The sequence below is a fragment of the Danio aesculapii genome, chromosome 16, assembly GCF_903798145.1.
Source record: "Danio aesculapii chromosome 16, fDanAes4.1, whole genome shotgun sequence".
NCBI classification, from domain to species: Eukaryota; Metazoa; Chordata; class Actinopteri; order Cypriniformes; family Danionidae; genus Danio; species Danio aesculapii.
In genome coordinates this window covers 13,908,061-13,925,769 of record NC_079450.1, presented here as the reverse complement: position 1 = coordinate 13,925,769, position 17,709 = coordinate 13,908,061, and the positions used below count along the sequence as shown (strand labels likewise).

Sequence of the window (17,709 nt, the reverse complement as noted above, 5' to 3'; positions counted from 1 at the left end):
GCGCTAAACATTGGTGGGGACGGGTGAATGACCTATATATATATATATGTGTGTATATATACATATATATATATGTCCGGTGTGTGCGTGTTGCTATTAAAATATATCATTGATTAATCCTCTCTTCACACAATTTATTAAGTTATTAAGACCAAAAGTTGGATTATTCATATTTGTAATTTTTTTTATTATTCAAATGGCCAAATTCTGACTGAGGAAAGTTGAATGTGCTGGCCAGTTTTTTTTATTTATCTATAGGCATCAGTTTTTAATTTAAAACAAGTTTTAATAGATTTCAAAAAAAAAAAATAAAAATGTAATGATAGATGATAATAAATTTGTATTTTAAAAATAAGTATCTCTTTAATATTTTTTTATTCAAAATGTTCATTAGTTATAAAACTGTAATATAAAACTTACAGTTTAAATGCACATTTGTAAATCAACAAATTTAACTTTAACTTAAAATAGTATGCTAAGCAATTTGACAAAATGGTAGGAAATATTTTTTGGTGGTTATGATAACCAACCGACAAGCTAATCCAGCAAAAATTAGTTCTTAATATCTCACTAAAATGTAACATTTATACCTCATTAATAAATAGAAATTCAGGTAAATAACTGCAAATAGATCAGTTTTTCAGAAAAAAAATAACCATCCCTTTCCATAAGGCTGGCTATGGGCCTGATAGTGTAATGTTAAACGAATGTTTATTAAATGATAAAGGGAGTTTAATAAAGCCTTCCATTTATCTTAGCCATGGTGCAAACGAAACATGTCTCATATATCAGTATTATGCCTATACACAGGCTGTATTTTGTCTGACAAATTGTTTCAACCGTAATTGGACATGCTACTCTGAGAGATTAAAGAACTGGCAGGGATCATATATTTTTACATTTAGCTGTTTATACTGCAGTTAGTTTTCAGGCTATATTATTCACATTATTCACTATATCAGTCTGTTTTAACGATAGACTGTGCATTAAAGCAGGGTATAACACGAGCATTACCAGCATTATCATGATGGACCCATTCAGTAGAGAACTTGTGTTTTTATGTGACTTACACTTTTCGTTGAAAAAACCTAATGACTACCTTTTTTTTGCTGCTACCATCATCGCTTATGCTTGTCACCCAACACACCTTATTCTTGCAAGGGTAAAAAAACAATCCACTGCATTTGGCGCTGCTTGTATCTAAACGCAGCCACACCCCCTCACATGACAGCAAGGAAAGGCACAGCCAATCAAAATGTTTTGGGGGCGGGAGGACTCGAGGAGAGAACATCATTTAACCCTTTCTGCATGTCTAAGTTAACGTTGACAGCGCCATTTTTTTTAAGCAGATTAAATTAATGGTGGGAACATTACAATGGTTGATGGATATTGGTGGGGACACGTCCCCTCCGTCCACCCTAAATCTATGCCTCTGAGTTGCATAATAAGCCACTTACACTCACCAGCAACTTTATTAGGTACACCTTACTAGTAATGGGTTGGACCCCCTTTTGCCTTCAGAACTGCCTTAATCCTTTGTGGCATGGATTCAACAAGGAACTTGAAATATTCCTCAGAGATTTTGGTTCATATTGACATGACAGCATCACACAGTTGCTGCAGATTTGTCAGCTGCACATCCATGATGCGAATCTCCCGTTCTTGCACATCCCAAAGGTGCTCTATTGGATTGAGAACTGGTGACTGTGGAGGCCATTTAAGTACATTGAACTGATTGTCATGTTCAATAAACCAGTTTAAGATGATTCACGCTTTATGACATGACGTGTTATCCTGCTGGAAGTAGCCATCAGAAGATGGGTACACTGTGGTCATAAAGAGATGGAGATGGTCAGCAACAATACTCAGGTAGGGTGTGGCGTTGACACAATGCTCAATTGGTACTAATGGGCTCAAAGTGTGCTAAGAAAATGTCTCCCACATCATTACACCACCAGCAGCCTGAACTGTTGATACAAGGCAGGATAAATCCATGCTTTTCATGTTGTTGATGCCAAATTCTGACCCTACCATCTGAATGTCGCAGCAGAAATCAAGACTCATCAGGGCAGGCAACGTTTTTCCAACCTTCTGTTGTCCAATTTTGGTGAGCCTGTGCGAATTGTAGCCTCAGTTTCCTGTTCTTAGCTGACAGAAGTGGCACCCGGTGTGGTCTTCTGCTGCTGTAGCCCATCCGCCTCACGGTTGTATGTGTTGTGTGTTCAGAGATGCTCTTCTGCATAGCTCGGTTGTAACGAGTGGTTATTTGAGTTACTGTTGCCTTTCTATCAGCTAAAACTAGTCTGGCCATTCTCCTCTGACCTCTGGCATCAACAAGGCATTTGTGCCCACAGAACTGCCATTTACTGGATATTTTCTTTTACGGACCATTCTCTGTAAACCCTAGAGATGGTTGTGTGTGAAAATCCCAGTAGATCAGCAGTTTCTGAAATACTCAGACCAGCCCATCTGGCACCAACAACTATGCCATGTTCATAGTCACTTAATTCACCTTTCTTCCCCATTCTGATGCTCAGTTTAAACTGTAGCAGATCGTCTTGACCATGTCTACATGCCTAAATGCATTGAGTTGCTGCCATGTGATTGGCTGATTAGATATTTGCATTAATAAGCAGCTGGATAGGTGTACGTAATAAAGTGGCCAGTGAGTCTATATACTTTTATATATATATATATATATATATATATATACAGTTGAAGTCAGAATTATTATACCCCCTGAATTCTCAGCCCCCCTGTTTATTTTTTCCCCCAATTTTTGTTTAACGGAGAGCAGATTTCTTTAACACATTTCTAAACATAATAGTTTTAATAACTCATTTCTAATAACTGATTAATTTGATCTTTGCCATGATGACAGTAAGGTAAATTTTACTAGATATTTTTCAAGACACTTCTATACAGCTTAAATTGACATTTAAAGGCTTAACTAGGTTAATTAGGGTAATTAGACAAATCCTTGTATAACGATGGTTACACACTAATTTATTTATATAAAGAGGTGTGCGCCTTTTAAATTACTGTATAAGATGCTTTTCCAAATTAATACAACAAGTGGTTGTTGGACAGAGATGAGCAGTAAAAAAAAAGAAAAACAATTTGTAGTTTTTTTAAATATGAATCAATGATTCTTTCTATTTCTATTTAATTTTGGTCATTTGGTTATTAATTTATTTACTTTTTTTTGTCATTTTAGCACATGAAGTTAAAATAAATAAAAATGAGCAATATATCCTTGCCAACAAGATAAGAAATATTCTGAAATGTTTATTATAATATAAAATGTTTTTTATTCCAGTTAACATTTTATTACAGTAAAAAATATTTTTATTGGTAACACTTTATTTTGATGGTCTATTTGAGTATTAGTAGACTGTCTACTTATTATGTTAATACTGCTCCTTTAACAGACATTTAACTGATTATAAGAAACTTTTCAAGTACATGTCAACTTACACTAACCCTAACCCAAACCTAATCTAATGAGAATTAGTTGGCATGTAGATGCAATGTAACTTAAATTCAACAAACAAATCATCAAAATAAAGTGTGACCTTTTTGTTTTGAAGTTTTAGAACTTGTACTTTAACCATTTTAATTATTTTTATTTTCATTTTAAGAGTCTTTCATTGGTATTTACTCTTATTTTACTTTTAGTTACTGTAGTACATCAGGTAAATATAGAATTTGTAAATAATAACGTATTTAAATATTATCTTGGCAACGAGCTGATTGTTTAAAAATTTCAGTTAACATTTGATTTATTTTTAAATGGTTTTATTTTTTATGGTTTAAATTGATTAATTTCATTAATAACTCTTTATTGAATTTACTTCTAAGAGAATGAGTAAGACTAGTATTGGTAAATGTCAATAATTTTATTGATCATATACAGTTGAAGTCAGAATTATTAACCCTCCTGAATTATTACCCCCCTCAATTTCCTAAATTTCTGTTTAATGGAAAGATTTCTTCAGCACATTTCTAAACATAATAGTTTTAATAACTCATTTCTAATAACTGATTTATTTTATATTTGCCATGATGACAGTAAATAATATTTGACTAGATATTTTTCAAGACATTTTAAAGAAGGCTAATAGTTTTGACCTTAAAAGGTTTTAAAAAAAATTGAAAACTGCTTTTATTCGAGCCGAAATAAAAAAATAACTTTCTCCAGAAGTAAAAAATATTCCTTGCTCTGTAAACATCATTTGGGAAATATTTAAAAAGAGAAAAAATTCACTGGAGGGCTAATAATTTTTGACTTCAGCTGTATGCCCTAATAAAAGCTGATTTCTGTCTAGGCATGTGTAATTGAGTGACAGCAGGTGTTTGTGTGAGCAGCAGACAGATGTGAATGTGCTGTTTGATGTGTTCAGCCTCTGGATCAGAAGCCGGTGCCCCTGCAGGCAGGTGAGGAGGCCGAGTACATGCTGGCCCTCAAACAGGAGTTCAGGGGAGCCATGAAGACGCTCCCGTTTTACATCCGCCCAGCAGCTCCCAAGAAAGGTCAGTTCAGAGTCCAAGACCAGCTCTTTACTGACATCAAGGGCTTGTATCATGCTTATTTTGCCCAATCTCATATTCATCTAAAAAATGGATTAATATTGAATGTCAGTGCATAAAAAATGACCTAACATGATTTTTACACCTTTGGCACCTGTGCAATCCTTTTTTTCTAATTCTGATTTTAAATCTTTTTATTTAATTCTGTGGTTTTCCTGACAAAATTCATGACAAAGGCTTACATGAGGTGCAATGTTTCCCTTATTAGCCATGCTTAATCTGTGATTCATTGTTATTTTATTTTTTGACAGATGTGGAGCGTTATTCTGACAAATACCAAAAGAACGAAAGCTCTGACAACAGTTTGGAGTGGAAGCCAGGTGAGTCATTTACATAAGTGGTTCATCTTAGTGCTATTTTACCATGGTAACAGTTTAATTATTAATCATAGTTCATGTTAAGTTTAACATTAGCATATTAGTCAAATTGAAGTTACTTTTGGCAATCTGTTCATGGTTAGCACTGTCGCCTCAAAGCAAGAAGGTCGCTGGTTCGAGTCTCGGCTGGGTCAGTTGTCATTTCTGTGTGGAGTTTGCATGTTCTTCACGTGTTCGTGTGGGTTTCCTCCGGGTGCTTCGGTTTCCCCCACAGTCCAAAAAATAGCATGTAGGTGACATGGATGAACTAAATTGGCCATAGTGTGTGTGTGTGTGTGTGTGTGTGTGAGAATGTGAGAGTGTATGGGTGTTTCCTAGTGTTGCATTGCGGCCAGAAGGGCATCCACTGTGTAAAACATATGTTATAGTTAGTGGCTCATTCTCCTGTGTCGACCCCTGATAAATAAGGGACTAAGCCAAAGGAAAATTAATGAAGGAACATTAGTCAATATTAATAAATGCAAAGCTCTGTCATGATATTCCAATGATAAATCTTATCTTATTATTAAAGGGGCCGGTGATTGGTTGCTGTTGCCTCATCAGCCAATGAGCTTATTCTTCAGAGTTTAAATACCTCTGTGTGTTTTGCATTAGCAAATCTGGTGTGTGTTTTTAGATAACCTCCTGCACCACAGCTCCACCTGTGTACAGATCTGCTATGGGGGGTTTCATGTATGTTATGTTCGTAGCAGCAGTGTGTTATATTCTCAGACAGTGTGTGAATATGCTGGCAGTATCAAGTCTCAATACTTGCTCAGCACCAATCAGAACCCCGAGGTTTTTTTGAGGTTACCAAACAAGGGCAAAGAGGCGGAGCATTAGGCCTGGTTTATACTCGACGCGTCTGCTAGTTCGCTTGAGTGCGCGTGAATGTGATGTCATCGCTGTGTTTGCGGAGGTTTGTTTTGGGTGCGCGTGACATGATTTCGGCTGGCAGAGCGCACTATTTATTTTAGAGTCTTGAGCGAACAGTGCGTGCGGCGCCATGTTTGAGTTGAATATGAAACACCTTGAAGAGATTTTGTCTGAAACAGGTACACCTGTACAGACATCTCTATGATCCATAATCATGGAGATAACCAGATGATCAATAATTATTGGTTAGAAATTGCAACAGCCGTGGGAAACGAGGAAAGTTATTGTTAGAAAATTTGGAAAAACCACAGGGATACGCTTGTTAAAGCCAAAAGAGGCCATGGCAAAAGTGGAGACCAAGGTACACAATTACAGAAATATGTTTTTCCACCATTTATAGGTTTAACGCTGATGTATACGTCACAATTTTGAATTTAAAACAATTTAATAGTTACAAAACTATAATTAAGGAACAAATAATTTCTTTGATAACTGGGAAGGAATATTTGAACCTATCGGCTTACAATATACTGATGCCCTGTTTTTCTAGGCTTTATTGGTGATATTGTTCAGGAATGTTGGACCATTATTGCCTTTTTAGCATAAGAAGAGGACAGAAACTAACCAGAAAATAGTGTGTGAATTGTGGAGCAGGCTAAATCTAAAAAACATCTGTATTTTTTAGTAAGTATACTTTTTTTTTGCTTTTATTCTTTCCATAATAAAAATATATATTTGCAGAGCAACTTATGTTCTGTAGTCATTAATATTTTATAGGATCCTTTATAGGAACAATCCTTACAATCATTAAAATAATTTATAAAAATAATTAGTTTACAAATATTGAATGATATTTATGATATGACGTAGTTCCGGGAACGTCCTACTTCTCTGTTTATCCATCTGACTTTACGTTCAGTTTGTTTTTAACCAATATCACTATGGCGAACATGGCAAATATAAAAGACTCGTCCGTTTAATGAGGTGCGCACACAGTCAGCGGAGGTGCGCGGTGCGGCGCTAGGTGAAAGTACAAATCCAGCTTTAGCGGAGCTACAGACACCTGCAAGCATTTTGCTTAGACGGGCTTTTCTTTGGGAGAAACGTTTAATACTTCATTACCTGCGACACGTTTGTGTTCTGACCACATGTGCTTGGTTGTATTCCATATCAATAAAGTGTTTAGACTTTTAAAAACACTGTAATACAAACCCGATTCCAAAAAAGTTGGGACACTGTACAAATTGTGAATAAAATCTGAATGCAATGATGTGGAAGCTCCAAATTTCCATATTTTATTCAGTATAGAACATAGATGACATGTCAAATGTTTAAACTGCGAAAATGTATATTAAGTTGATTTTATATATTCATGGCATCAACACATTTCAAAAAAGTTGGGACAAGACCATGTTTACCACTGTGAGGCATCCCTTCTTCTTTTTACAACAGTCTGCAAACGTCTGGGAACTGAGGAGACAAGTTGCTCAAGTTTAGGAATAGGAATGTTTTCCCATTCTTGTCTAATACAGGCTTCTAGGTGCTCGACTGTCTTAGATCTTATTTGTTGCAACTTCCTCTTTTTGATGCGCCAAATGTTTTCTATGGGTGAAAGATCTGGACTGCAGGCTGGCCATTTCAGTACCTGGATCCTTCTTCTATGCATCCATTGATGCAGTATGTGGTCTGAAATTGTCATGTCGGAAAATGGTCTTCCCTGAAAGAGACAACGTCTGTATGGTAGCATATGTTGTTCTAGAACTTGGATATACCTTTCAGCATTGATGGTGCCTTTCCAGATGTGTAAGCTGCCCATGCCACATGCATTTATGCAACCCCATACCATCAGAGATGCGGGCTTCTGAACTGAGCGCTGATAACAACTTGGGTTGTCCCTGTCCTCTTTAGTCCGGATGACATGGTGTCCCAGTTTTCCAAAAAGAACTTCAAATTTTGATTCATCTGACCACAGTCCATTTTAAATGAGCTTTGGCCCAGAGAAAACGCCTGCCCTTCTGGATCATGTTTAAATATGGCTTCTTTTTGGACCTATAGACTTTTAGCCGGCAACGGCGAATGGCACGGTGGATTGTGTTTACCGACAATGCTTTCTGGAAGTAGTCCTGAGCCCATATTGTGATTTCCATTATAGTAGCATTCCTGTTTGTGATGCAGTGCCGTCTTAGAGCACGAATATCACAGGCTCCAATATGGATTGACGGCCTTGACCCTTACGCACAGAGATTGTTCCAGATTCTCTGAATCTTTGGATGATATTATGCACTGTAGATGGTGATAACTTCAAACTCTTTGCAATTTTTCGCTATGAAACTCCTTTCTGATATTGCTCCACTATTTTTTGGCGCAGCATTGGGGAAATTGGTGATCCTCTGCCCATCTTAACCTCTAAGAGACACTGCCACTCTGAGAGGCTCTTTTTATACACAATCATGTTGCCAATTGACCTAATAAGTGGAAAATTGGTCCTCCAGCAGTTCCCAATATGTACATTTAACTTTTCTAGCCTGTTATTGCTACCTGTCCCAAATTTTTTGGAATGTGTAGCTGTCTTGAAATCCAAGAGGAGCCAACATTTGGCCTGAAATGTAAAAATCTCTCACATTTGATATATTATCTATATTCTATTGTAAATAAAATATAAGTTTATGCGATTTGTAAATTACTGCATTCCTTTTTTACTCACAATTTGTACAGTGTCCTAACTGTTTTGGAATCGGGTTTGTACATTGAGCCACTAAACATTGTTCTTGACGTATCTCTACAGGAGGAAAATGTGAATTACATCCAAATACCTCTGGTATATTCTATGTTAGTAAATGCAAGGCTATTTATGAAATCCAGGCATAACACTGTATGACAACTTTTCAGATGACTGTTCTATAGCCTACAGCTAATCAATCTGTCAGATTCTGGAGTGCATTCAAGTTCTAAAGAATAATATAAATGATCTCAAATAAAACAAATACATTTTTAGAGATGGTATATAAGTATATAATTTCATTCACCTGGAAAATAGAGGCAACGTGAATGGTTTGTGAGCACAATTAAGTGCAAACAGCATGCCATATCATCTGATAATTGTAAGAAATAAATCCAAAAAGCAACTGACTGTGTAAATCCTCATAAAACAAAACAAAAATATGATATATGCAGAGTTCAGCGGCTAATCAGCCGGAATTATCTGAGGCGAAGTGACGGCGACCAACGAGACCTAGCGGTCACTCAAGTGGCCACGCCCTTAATTATGCAGACTTAATATAACCTAATATAAAGAAAACCGATGAGTTCTAAACAAATTCACCCCCTCAGTTTTCATGAAGGGTAATTTTAGCTATATGAACCAAAATCGTTCTTTGTACCAGGCTGTAAACACCATTTTTTTCTGCTGTAAATTTGGCCGTATTAACAGTGGGCTCAATAGGAATTTGCTCTATATGGAGCCAGGACTAGCGGAATTTCAATGAATTGCAGTTTAAGTTACTTCCGTACTGGCTTCACGAGGGAGAGCAGGAGGTTGCTGCTTGGTTTTGACGCGATTCAGACTGTAAAAGAAAGTGGGAAACATCTAACAAATGGAGTAATGGAGCAAACAGGTGGAGATCGGTTCACCCTGGACCCAATTGAAGGACATTATTTGTGCTTTACATGTATGGCTGGTATTATGATGTGCGTTAAATTGATAAATTATTTAGTTGAACTCTGTCGTGATCTGTATCAACACCACAGCATGCTTGTATGATCCTCCATGTGTGTTTTAATGTGTATGTTTTCAGACTGGAGGCGTTTGCCGAAGGAGCTGCGTGTGAGAGAGAAAAGACCCCAGAGAGACAGTGAGTGTGTGTGTGTTACGCTGTTCGCTGGACACCGTGTTCTGCTGCAGTGGAGCAGAAAGCCATGCGTTTGTAAATGTGCTCTTTTTAAAGCCGAGATGAGATAAGGGCGCAGGTGAGGCTGATGTGCTCATGAATGAGTGTGTGAAGACGAGCCGCTCCGGCAGGTCTGCGCTTCGCTCTCTGACTCATCCACGTCTCTGGGGAAATCAGAGAGCTGCACTGAACACACACACACACAGAGACACACACTCACTGTTGTACACACCCCCACACACACACTTACACACTTTAATGCACACTCACACAGACACGCAGATATATGCACACACATGCACACAGAAATTTACACACACAAACACATACATACATAAATATATATAATTTTTTTCTCATATACACACACACACACACCGACACACACACTCTCATATATACACACCCACATGCACACACACTCTCATATATACACACTCAGCCTCACACACATGCATTATCACACACACTCACTCACGTACACACACACACACACACACACACTTTCAGACACACACATACTCTCATATATACACACTCAGTCTCACATACATGCATCACACACACTCACTCACATACACACACACACACACACACACACTTTCAGACACACACATACTCTCATATATACACACTCAGCCTCACACACTTGCATTATCACACACACACACACACTTTCAGACACACATATACTCTTATATATACACACTCAGCCTCACACACATGCATTATCACACTCACTTACTCACGTACACACACACACACACACACTCTCCGACACACACATACTCTCATATATACACACTCAGTCTCACACACATATACACACACACTCACTCACACAGACTCACACTCCTATGCACACACTTACTCTCATATATACGCACACACTTACTCTCATATATACACACACTCACAGTCTCTCTCGCACACACACTCATATACACACATGCCCACACACACAGACACAACGCAATTATATACACAAACATGCACTCACACCTACTCACACTCTTATACACACACTTACTCTCATATACACACACACACACACTCTCCGACACACACATACTCTCATATATACACACTCAGTCTCACACACATATACACACACTCACTCACACAGACTCACACTCCTATGCACACACTTACTCTCATATATACGCACACACTTACTCTCATATATACACACACTCACAGTCTCTCTCGCACACACACTCATATACACACATGCCCACACACACAGACACAACGCAATTATATACACAAACATGCACTCACACCTACTCACACTCTTATACACACACTCTCATATACACACACACACACACTCTCCGACACACACATACTCTCATATATACACACTCAGTCTCACACACATATACACACACACTCACTCACACAGACTCACACTCCTATGCACACACTTACTCTCATATATACGCACACACTTACTCTCATATATACACACACTCACAGTCTCTCTCGCACACACACTCATATACACACATGCCCACACACACAGACACAACGCAATTATATACACAAACATGCACTCACACCTACTCACACTCTTATACACACACTTACTCTCATATACACACACACACACACACTCGCAGACACACACATACTCTCATGTATAGACAATCACAGTCTCACACTCACACACATGCACTACACACACTTATATACACAAGTGTGCACTCACTCTCTCTCACACCCACACACACACACACCCACACACACACACACATCTCCTAAATGAAAGGCAGGATGGAGAGAAAGGTTTGGTCTTGAAGAGCGTCTGCCACTAAGGAAAGAGCGACGGCTTTATTTATAGACCTCTCTGCGGCTTTTGTCAGAGGAGTTGTGATCAATGGAGCTGATGTCACTTCCACTGTCACACACACGCTTTACTTCTATACGCTTGCAGAAAGCCAAGCTGTTCCCAAACGAGCCAAACAAGCACGAGTGGACAAAGAGGAGATCATACGCAAACTGGAGGTGCACAAAGACCCGCGGCACACACACATAATCAGCCGAAATGAGTTGGAATGTGCTCAGACTGCATGTGCTTTTTCTGTGCAGACTCTGGAGCAGAAAGAGGAAGAGGGGAGTTCGGATGAAGAGGAGGGAGAGAAGAAGAAGCCAGAAGAGGAAGAGGCCGAGGGAGAGAATGAGTACGATGAAGAGGAATTTGAGGATGTAAGTGGCTCCTTTCTGTCCTGATATTAGGACAGTTTAGTACAAATAACTTTAGCATTGCGCACAAACCGGTTGGCTTGCTGGCAGCTAGCTCTCTGCAACTCTCACATGATCGCCCACTGAAGCTAAGCAGGGCTGCACCTGGTCAGTACCTGGATAGGAAGACCACATGGGAAAGCTAGGTTGCTGCCGGAAATGGTGATAGTGAGACCAGCAGGGGGCGCTCAACTTGCAGTCTGTGTGGGCCCTAACGCCCCAGTATAGTGACGGGGACTCTATACTGCTCAGTGAGAACCATCTTTTGGATGAGATGTTAAACCGAGGTCCTGACTCTCCATGGTCATTAAAAATCCCAGGATGTCCTTTCAAAAAGAGTAGGGATTTACCATCCTGGTCAAATTTGCCTACTGGCCTCTGTCCATCATGGCCTCCTAACAATCCCCATATCCAGTGTTGGGCAGTAGCGTCGCTACAAGTAGTGACGCTACTAGCTTAACTACATTTCTCAGGAGCGTGGCGGTAGCAGGATTCTGAAGCAGGATTCCTTGTGGCCATACCTCGAGAAGTACATGTTAAGATGCAAGAACTTGTCGGCGCAATAGCCTAGTGGTTAGCGTGCCAACACATGGTGCAGTAGCACTTCAGGGCATTCCGAGTTCGAATCCCGGCTTGAGGACATTTCCCAACCCTACCCCCCCCCCCACCCCCCCCCCCCCCACCTCTCTCTCTCTCCAACTTCCAGCTTCCTGTCTGATTACTGTTCTATCTAATAAAGGTAAAAAAGCCAAAAAATAACATATTTCATATGGAAAATAAGTATTGAACACGTCACCATTTTTCTCTGAAAACATATTTCTAAAGGTGCCGTTGACTTGAAATTTTCCCTGGATGTTGGTAACAACCAAAGAAATCCATATATGCAAAGAAAACAAATCTAATTAGTTTACAAGTAAAGTTGTTTATTAAAATGTTATGCAATCCTCTGCCCTTCCTCATTGTAAATGAATATTAGCTGCTTCCGTCCAACATCTACATGATAAAGATGAAACCAGAGTGGGCATTACAGCAAGACAATGAACCAAAACACAGCCACGGAAACTCTCAAATGCTTTCAGAGAAAGAAAATCAAGCTGTTGAATGGCCCAGCCAATCACCTTGGGTTTTTACCAAAATCTGGTTCAACTCCATGTCAACAGCTCCTTTAGAAATATTATTCCCAGGAAAAACATGACGCGTTAAATACTTATTATCCATAATTTAATTCAATTAGATTCTAGTTTATTTGTACAGTGCTTGTCACAATAATTATTGTTTCAAAGCATCTTTACAAAAGATATTTTTTTACTAAACATTATTGCATTACAATCAAATTCAGAAAAGTTAAGGTTATTAGTTACCATAACTTTATTACATACTAAAAACGTTTAGTAGTAACTAATAGCTTTTAACAGTTAAAGTTATTATATATAAGCATAGTTAACCTGCAATTATATTATAATATAATATAATATAATATAATATAATATAATATAATATAATATAATATAATATAAGGCGATGCAGTGGCGCAGTAATTAGTGCTGTCGCCTCACAGCAAGAATGTTGCTGGTTCGAGTCTCGGCTGGGTCAGTTGGCATTTCTGTGTGGAGTTTGCATGTTCTCCCTGTGTTCGCGTGGGTTTCCTCCGGGTGCTCCGGTTTCCCCCACAGTCTAAAGACATGTGGTACAGGTGAATTGGATAGGCTAAATTGTCCGTAGTGTATGTGTGTGAATGAGTGTGTATGGATGTTTCCCAGAGATGGGTTGCGGAGCATCCGCTGCGTAAAACAAAAGCTGGATAAGTTGGCGGTTCATTTCGCTGTGGCGACCCTGTATTAATAAAGGGACTAAGCCGACAAGAAAATGAATGAATGAATGAATAATATAATATAATAAGAATATTTTGGGCGGTATGGTGGCTCAGTGGTTAGGACAGTCGCCTCACAACAAGAAGGTCACTGGTTCGAGTCCCGGCTGGGCCAGTTGACATTTCTGTATGGGGTTTGCATGTTTTCCAGTGTGTTCACGTGGGTTTCCTCCGGGTGCTCCGGTTTCCACCACAGTCCAAAGACATGCGCTATAGGTGAATTGGATGAACTAAGTTAGCCATAGTGTATGACTGTGTGTGTGTGAATGTGAGAGTGTATGCGTGTTTCCCAGTACTGGGTTGCGGCTGGAAGGGCATCCGCTGCATAAAACATATGCTGGAATAGTTGGCGGTTCATTCTGCTGTGGCGACCCTTGATAAATTAGGGACTAAGCTGAAGGAAAATGAATGAAGGAATTAATTCTGTTTGTGTGTAACAGGAAACGGATTACATCATGTCCTACTTTGAAAACGGAGAGGAGTTTGGTGGAGACAGCGATGAAAACATGGATGAAGCCATTTACTGAAGCAGACGCCGGCTCCCCGGAAGAGTTCTGTCCCTCAGGAGGATTCCAGGCTGGATCATTGTGTTTGGCAGCTGATGTTGAATCTGTATGCAGCAGATTTCCTCTCATCCGATCGGCTTGATTTGCTGAATCCAAAAGCCACGGCTGGAGGACACAGAGAAAGCCACAAACTTCTCTATTAATGCAGCTATTCATTCCTAGAGCTTTTTAAACGATAAATAGTGCATCACGGAAACCTTTTATTTAGGATATTATAAATGTGTTTTAGCGCAAGTTTTAAATTTAGCTAATGTTGTATTTGCTGTATAGATTTTATACTTTGTATCTTAGATTTAGGAGCACATGTCGATTGTTTATTTTGGATGATGAGGAACGTTTTGTAAGTCTTAAGTCAAGTGGTTGTAAATATTTTTGTCATCGCTGTTTTGTGATAAAGTCACACTGTCAAGACGTTGTCATGTTATTGGATGGATGGATGTAGACAAGATGTTGGATTTTGTCCACATATTACATGCAAGTACGTGTTTACACTGTAAAAAATGGTGGATTGAATAAGTGGATTGAACATAAAACAATTAAGTTGTCTCAACACTGACTACATTTACATGGACATCAGTAATCAAATTATTTGCCTTAATCTGAATAAGACAGTAATACGATTAAGGTGTTTAAATGAGTTGCTTTTTGAATGTTCCTTTCATGATCCCGTTTTACATGCTATAGCACATAATTCAATTAACGTCATTGCTATCCACATCACGCTATCCACATTTCCTCTGGAGTTTCATGTCATTTCAGGTCTTTCATTTTTAATTTGTGGACTTTTACTGCAGTTTGGCACTTTCACTTTCATTCAAAAACAATTCATGCATGCCCCCCTGACAAACGAGATATTGGATGCGAGTATGAACTGCTGGAAGAGTGTTGTTTTAATGGAAAACTCCGCATTTCATGATGTGTGTGCCTGTGATCCGTCACTGACTCGGTAGGTGCAGAGAATAATGTCAAATGGTCATGTGTGTATAGGCTATTCTATATAGTCCTACATTAATCTAATAGTTTGATTACGGTGTTTACATGTCTGTGCTGCACTTCAATAATGCGACTAAAATCGCCATCCTCCACATGTCTTAATTCGATTTTTGTTTAGTTCGATTATGACCCTAATTGGATTAAATTAATCAAAAAATCGTTGTTTAAATGGTAGACTCTTAAGCAGAGTATTGTCTTAATCGTATTAAAATCATATTATTGATGTCCATGTAAACATACTCAATCTCAACAATTGTGTTGTTTCAGCTCGTTTTGAAGAAGTAACAGCAAATGTTTTCTTTTTGAGTATACTTTAATGTTTCAAGTAACTAAAATAGTTAATGTTCTATTGTTGTTTTCGACGTAACAGAAATATTTATATTAAAATATACAAGATACTAAATTAAGTTTACACGATTGTATTCATACTAAATTATTTTAGTGTTTTTACTTTTTTTTTTTTTTTAAATCTCCTACTGTCAGATGGGTCAAACTTAGTGGTCAGTGACAAAGTATAACAAATTAAAACGACAATTAGTATTTTTAGAGTCTCTTATTCATTCATTCATTCATTCATTCATTCATTCATTTTCCTTCGGCTTAGTCCCTTTATTCATCAAGGGTCACCACAGTGGAATGAACCGGCAACTTATTCAGCATATGTTTTACGCAGCGAATGCCCTTCCAGCTGCAAACCATCACTGGGAAACACCCATACACACCTATTCACACACATACACTATGGACAATTTTAGCTCACCCAATTCACCTATTACACATGTTTTTGGACTTGTGGGGGAAACCGGAGCACCCGGAGGAAACCCACGCCAACACGGGGAAAACATACAAACTCCACACAGAAATGCCAACTGACCCAGCCAGGGCTCGAACAAGTGACCTTCTTGCTGTGAGGCGATAGTGCTACCCACTGCGCCACCAGGACGCCTTTATCAAATTATTCTTGTTCTAAATATGCCTGAGAGGAATTATTTGTATATATCACACTGAATGACATTTAAGTAGATGCCTTCAGTAAAATCATGGGGAAAATGTCTGATTAGTCATTTTGGCAAATTAAAATACATACAGCCCAAAAAAATAAATGTAATAGATCGATGAATCTATGGATGGATGGATGGATGAACGGATGGATAGATAGATATCCTCTAGGGGGAGTTATACATTAATGCTCTGACAAAATCTTTTCAACTTTCATTCAGTGTTTATGTGCTCACATACAAATAACACACATAGCTAAAAACCACACAAGATTAATTATATTCATTATAAATTATTTAACACATGAAATTACAATAAGCCCTTTACTGCATAAATAGCAGCAGCATTTTAAATAAGAACACAATAAAGGCATCATTATTATAAATGTTAATTATGTATAAAAAAATAACCTCATTTATCAATGAATATTAGTTTAAAAAAACACAATGAACTTTTAAGACATCTATCTATCTATCTATCTATCTATCTATCTATCTATCTATGTAGGTAGGTAGGAGGATGGGTGGATGGAAGGATGGATGTTGTTACTCTAGATTAATTGGATATAGGGTATTTATTTCAAGCAGAACTATCAAACTATCATTATTGGCAGATATCACTCTGAATAATCAGTATTGACAAATTCAGTATTGGTGCATCTCTAATAAAAGAACTAACAAAATAATTAATGAAATCCAAAATGCAATCTACAATAATATTTTCATACTCCAACAACACAGACATGAACCCGTTTCTTTCACAGCCGAGACAACAGATACACATGAGATGACATTTATGGGAAGTTTTCTATTTTGTTGAGCAAATGGTCACCTGAGGAGAAGGAATTGTTCTTGGCGTGAGCTGTCAACTGGAGGACTCAGATTTGCTAAAGATGAATTTAGTGGCTGACTCAGAGGACGGGCAAAGGGATTCTTCCAGGAATAAACCTAGGCTTTTATTCAAGGAAGCGGAGAGCTGTTCATCAGTGGAAGATTACAGTAGCTGGACACATGAGCGGTCAATCGTAATAGTTTGTTTAGGGTCAGTTTTTGGATTTTCCCAACCGGCAAAGAGCCCAGAGGATTAGGGAGAGACTGGATTGACTTCCCCCAGATCCAAAGAACACTTTTATGGAATAATATTCAAATGTGAATGTTCGAATATGCGAATATAAAAACAACTTTAGCCCAATGCCCAGACACAATCTGTGCACATACAATTGCTTCATTGTTTACCATTCAATTCCTACTGCTTAATGGACAAAAACTGTATATACTGTAACTTTTTAAGTAAAACTGTGATTCATCACTGGCGATTCATAAAATGCA

General features: G+C 38.2%; 1 protein-coding gene across 1 annotated transcript in view; it reads left to right on the top strand.

The window, feature by feature from the left end:
* polr3glb (RNA polymerase III subunit GL b) overlaps nt 1-14,798 on the top strand; it is a 15,668-nt gene extending 870 nt beyond the window's left edge. The window contains exons 3-8 of the mRNA XM_056475863.1: nt 4,404-4,533; nt 4,842-4,910; nt 9,617-9,673; nt 11,646-11,716; nt 11,801-11,917; nt 14,264-14,798. Coding sequence (XP_056331838.1) covers nt 4,404-4,533; nt 4,842-4,910; nt 9,617-9,673; nt 11,646-11,716; nt 11,801-11,917; nt 14,264-14,350 — 531 coding nt within the window. The 3' untranslated portion in view covers nt 14,351-14,798. The remainder of the gene's footprint in view (nt 1-4,403; nt 4,534-4,841; nt 4,911-9,616; nt 9,674-11,645; nt 11,717-11,800; nt 11,918-14,263) is intronic.
* Nucleotides 14,799-17,709: the final 2,911 nt, after the last annotated feature.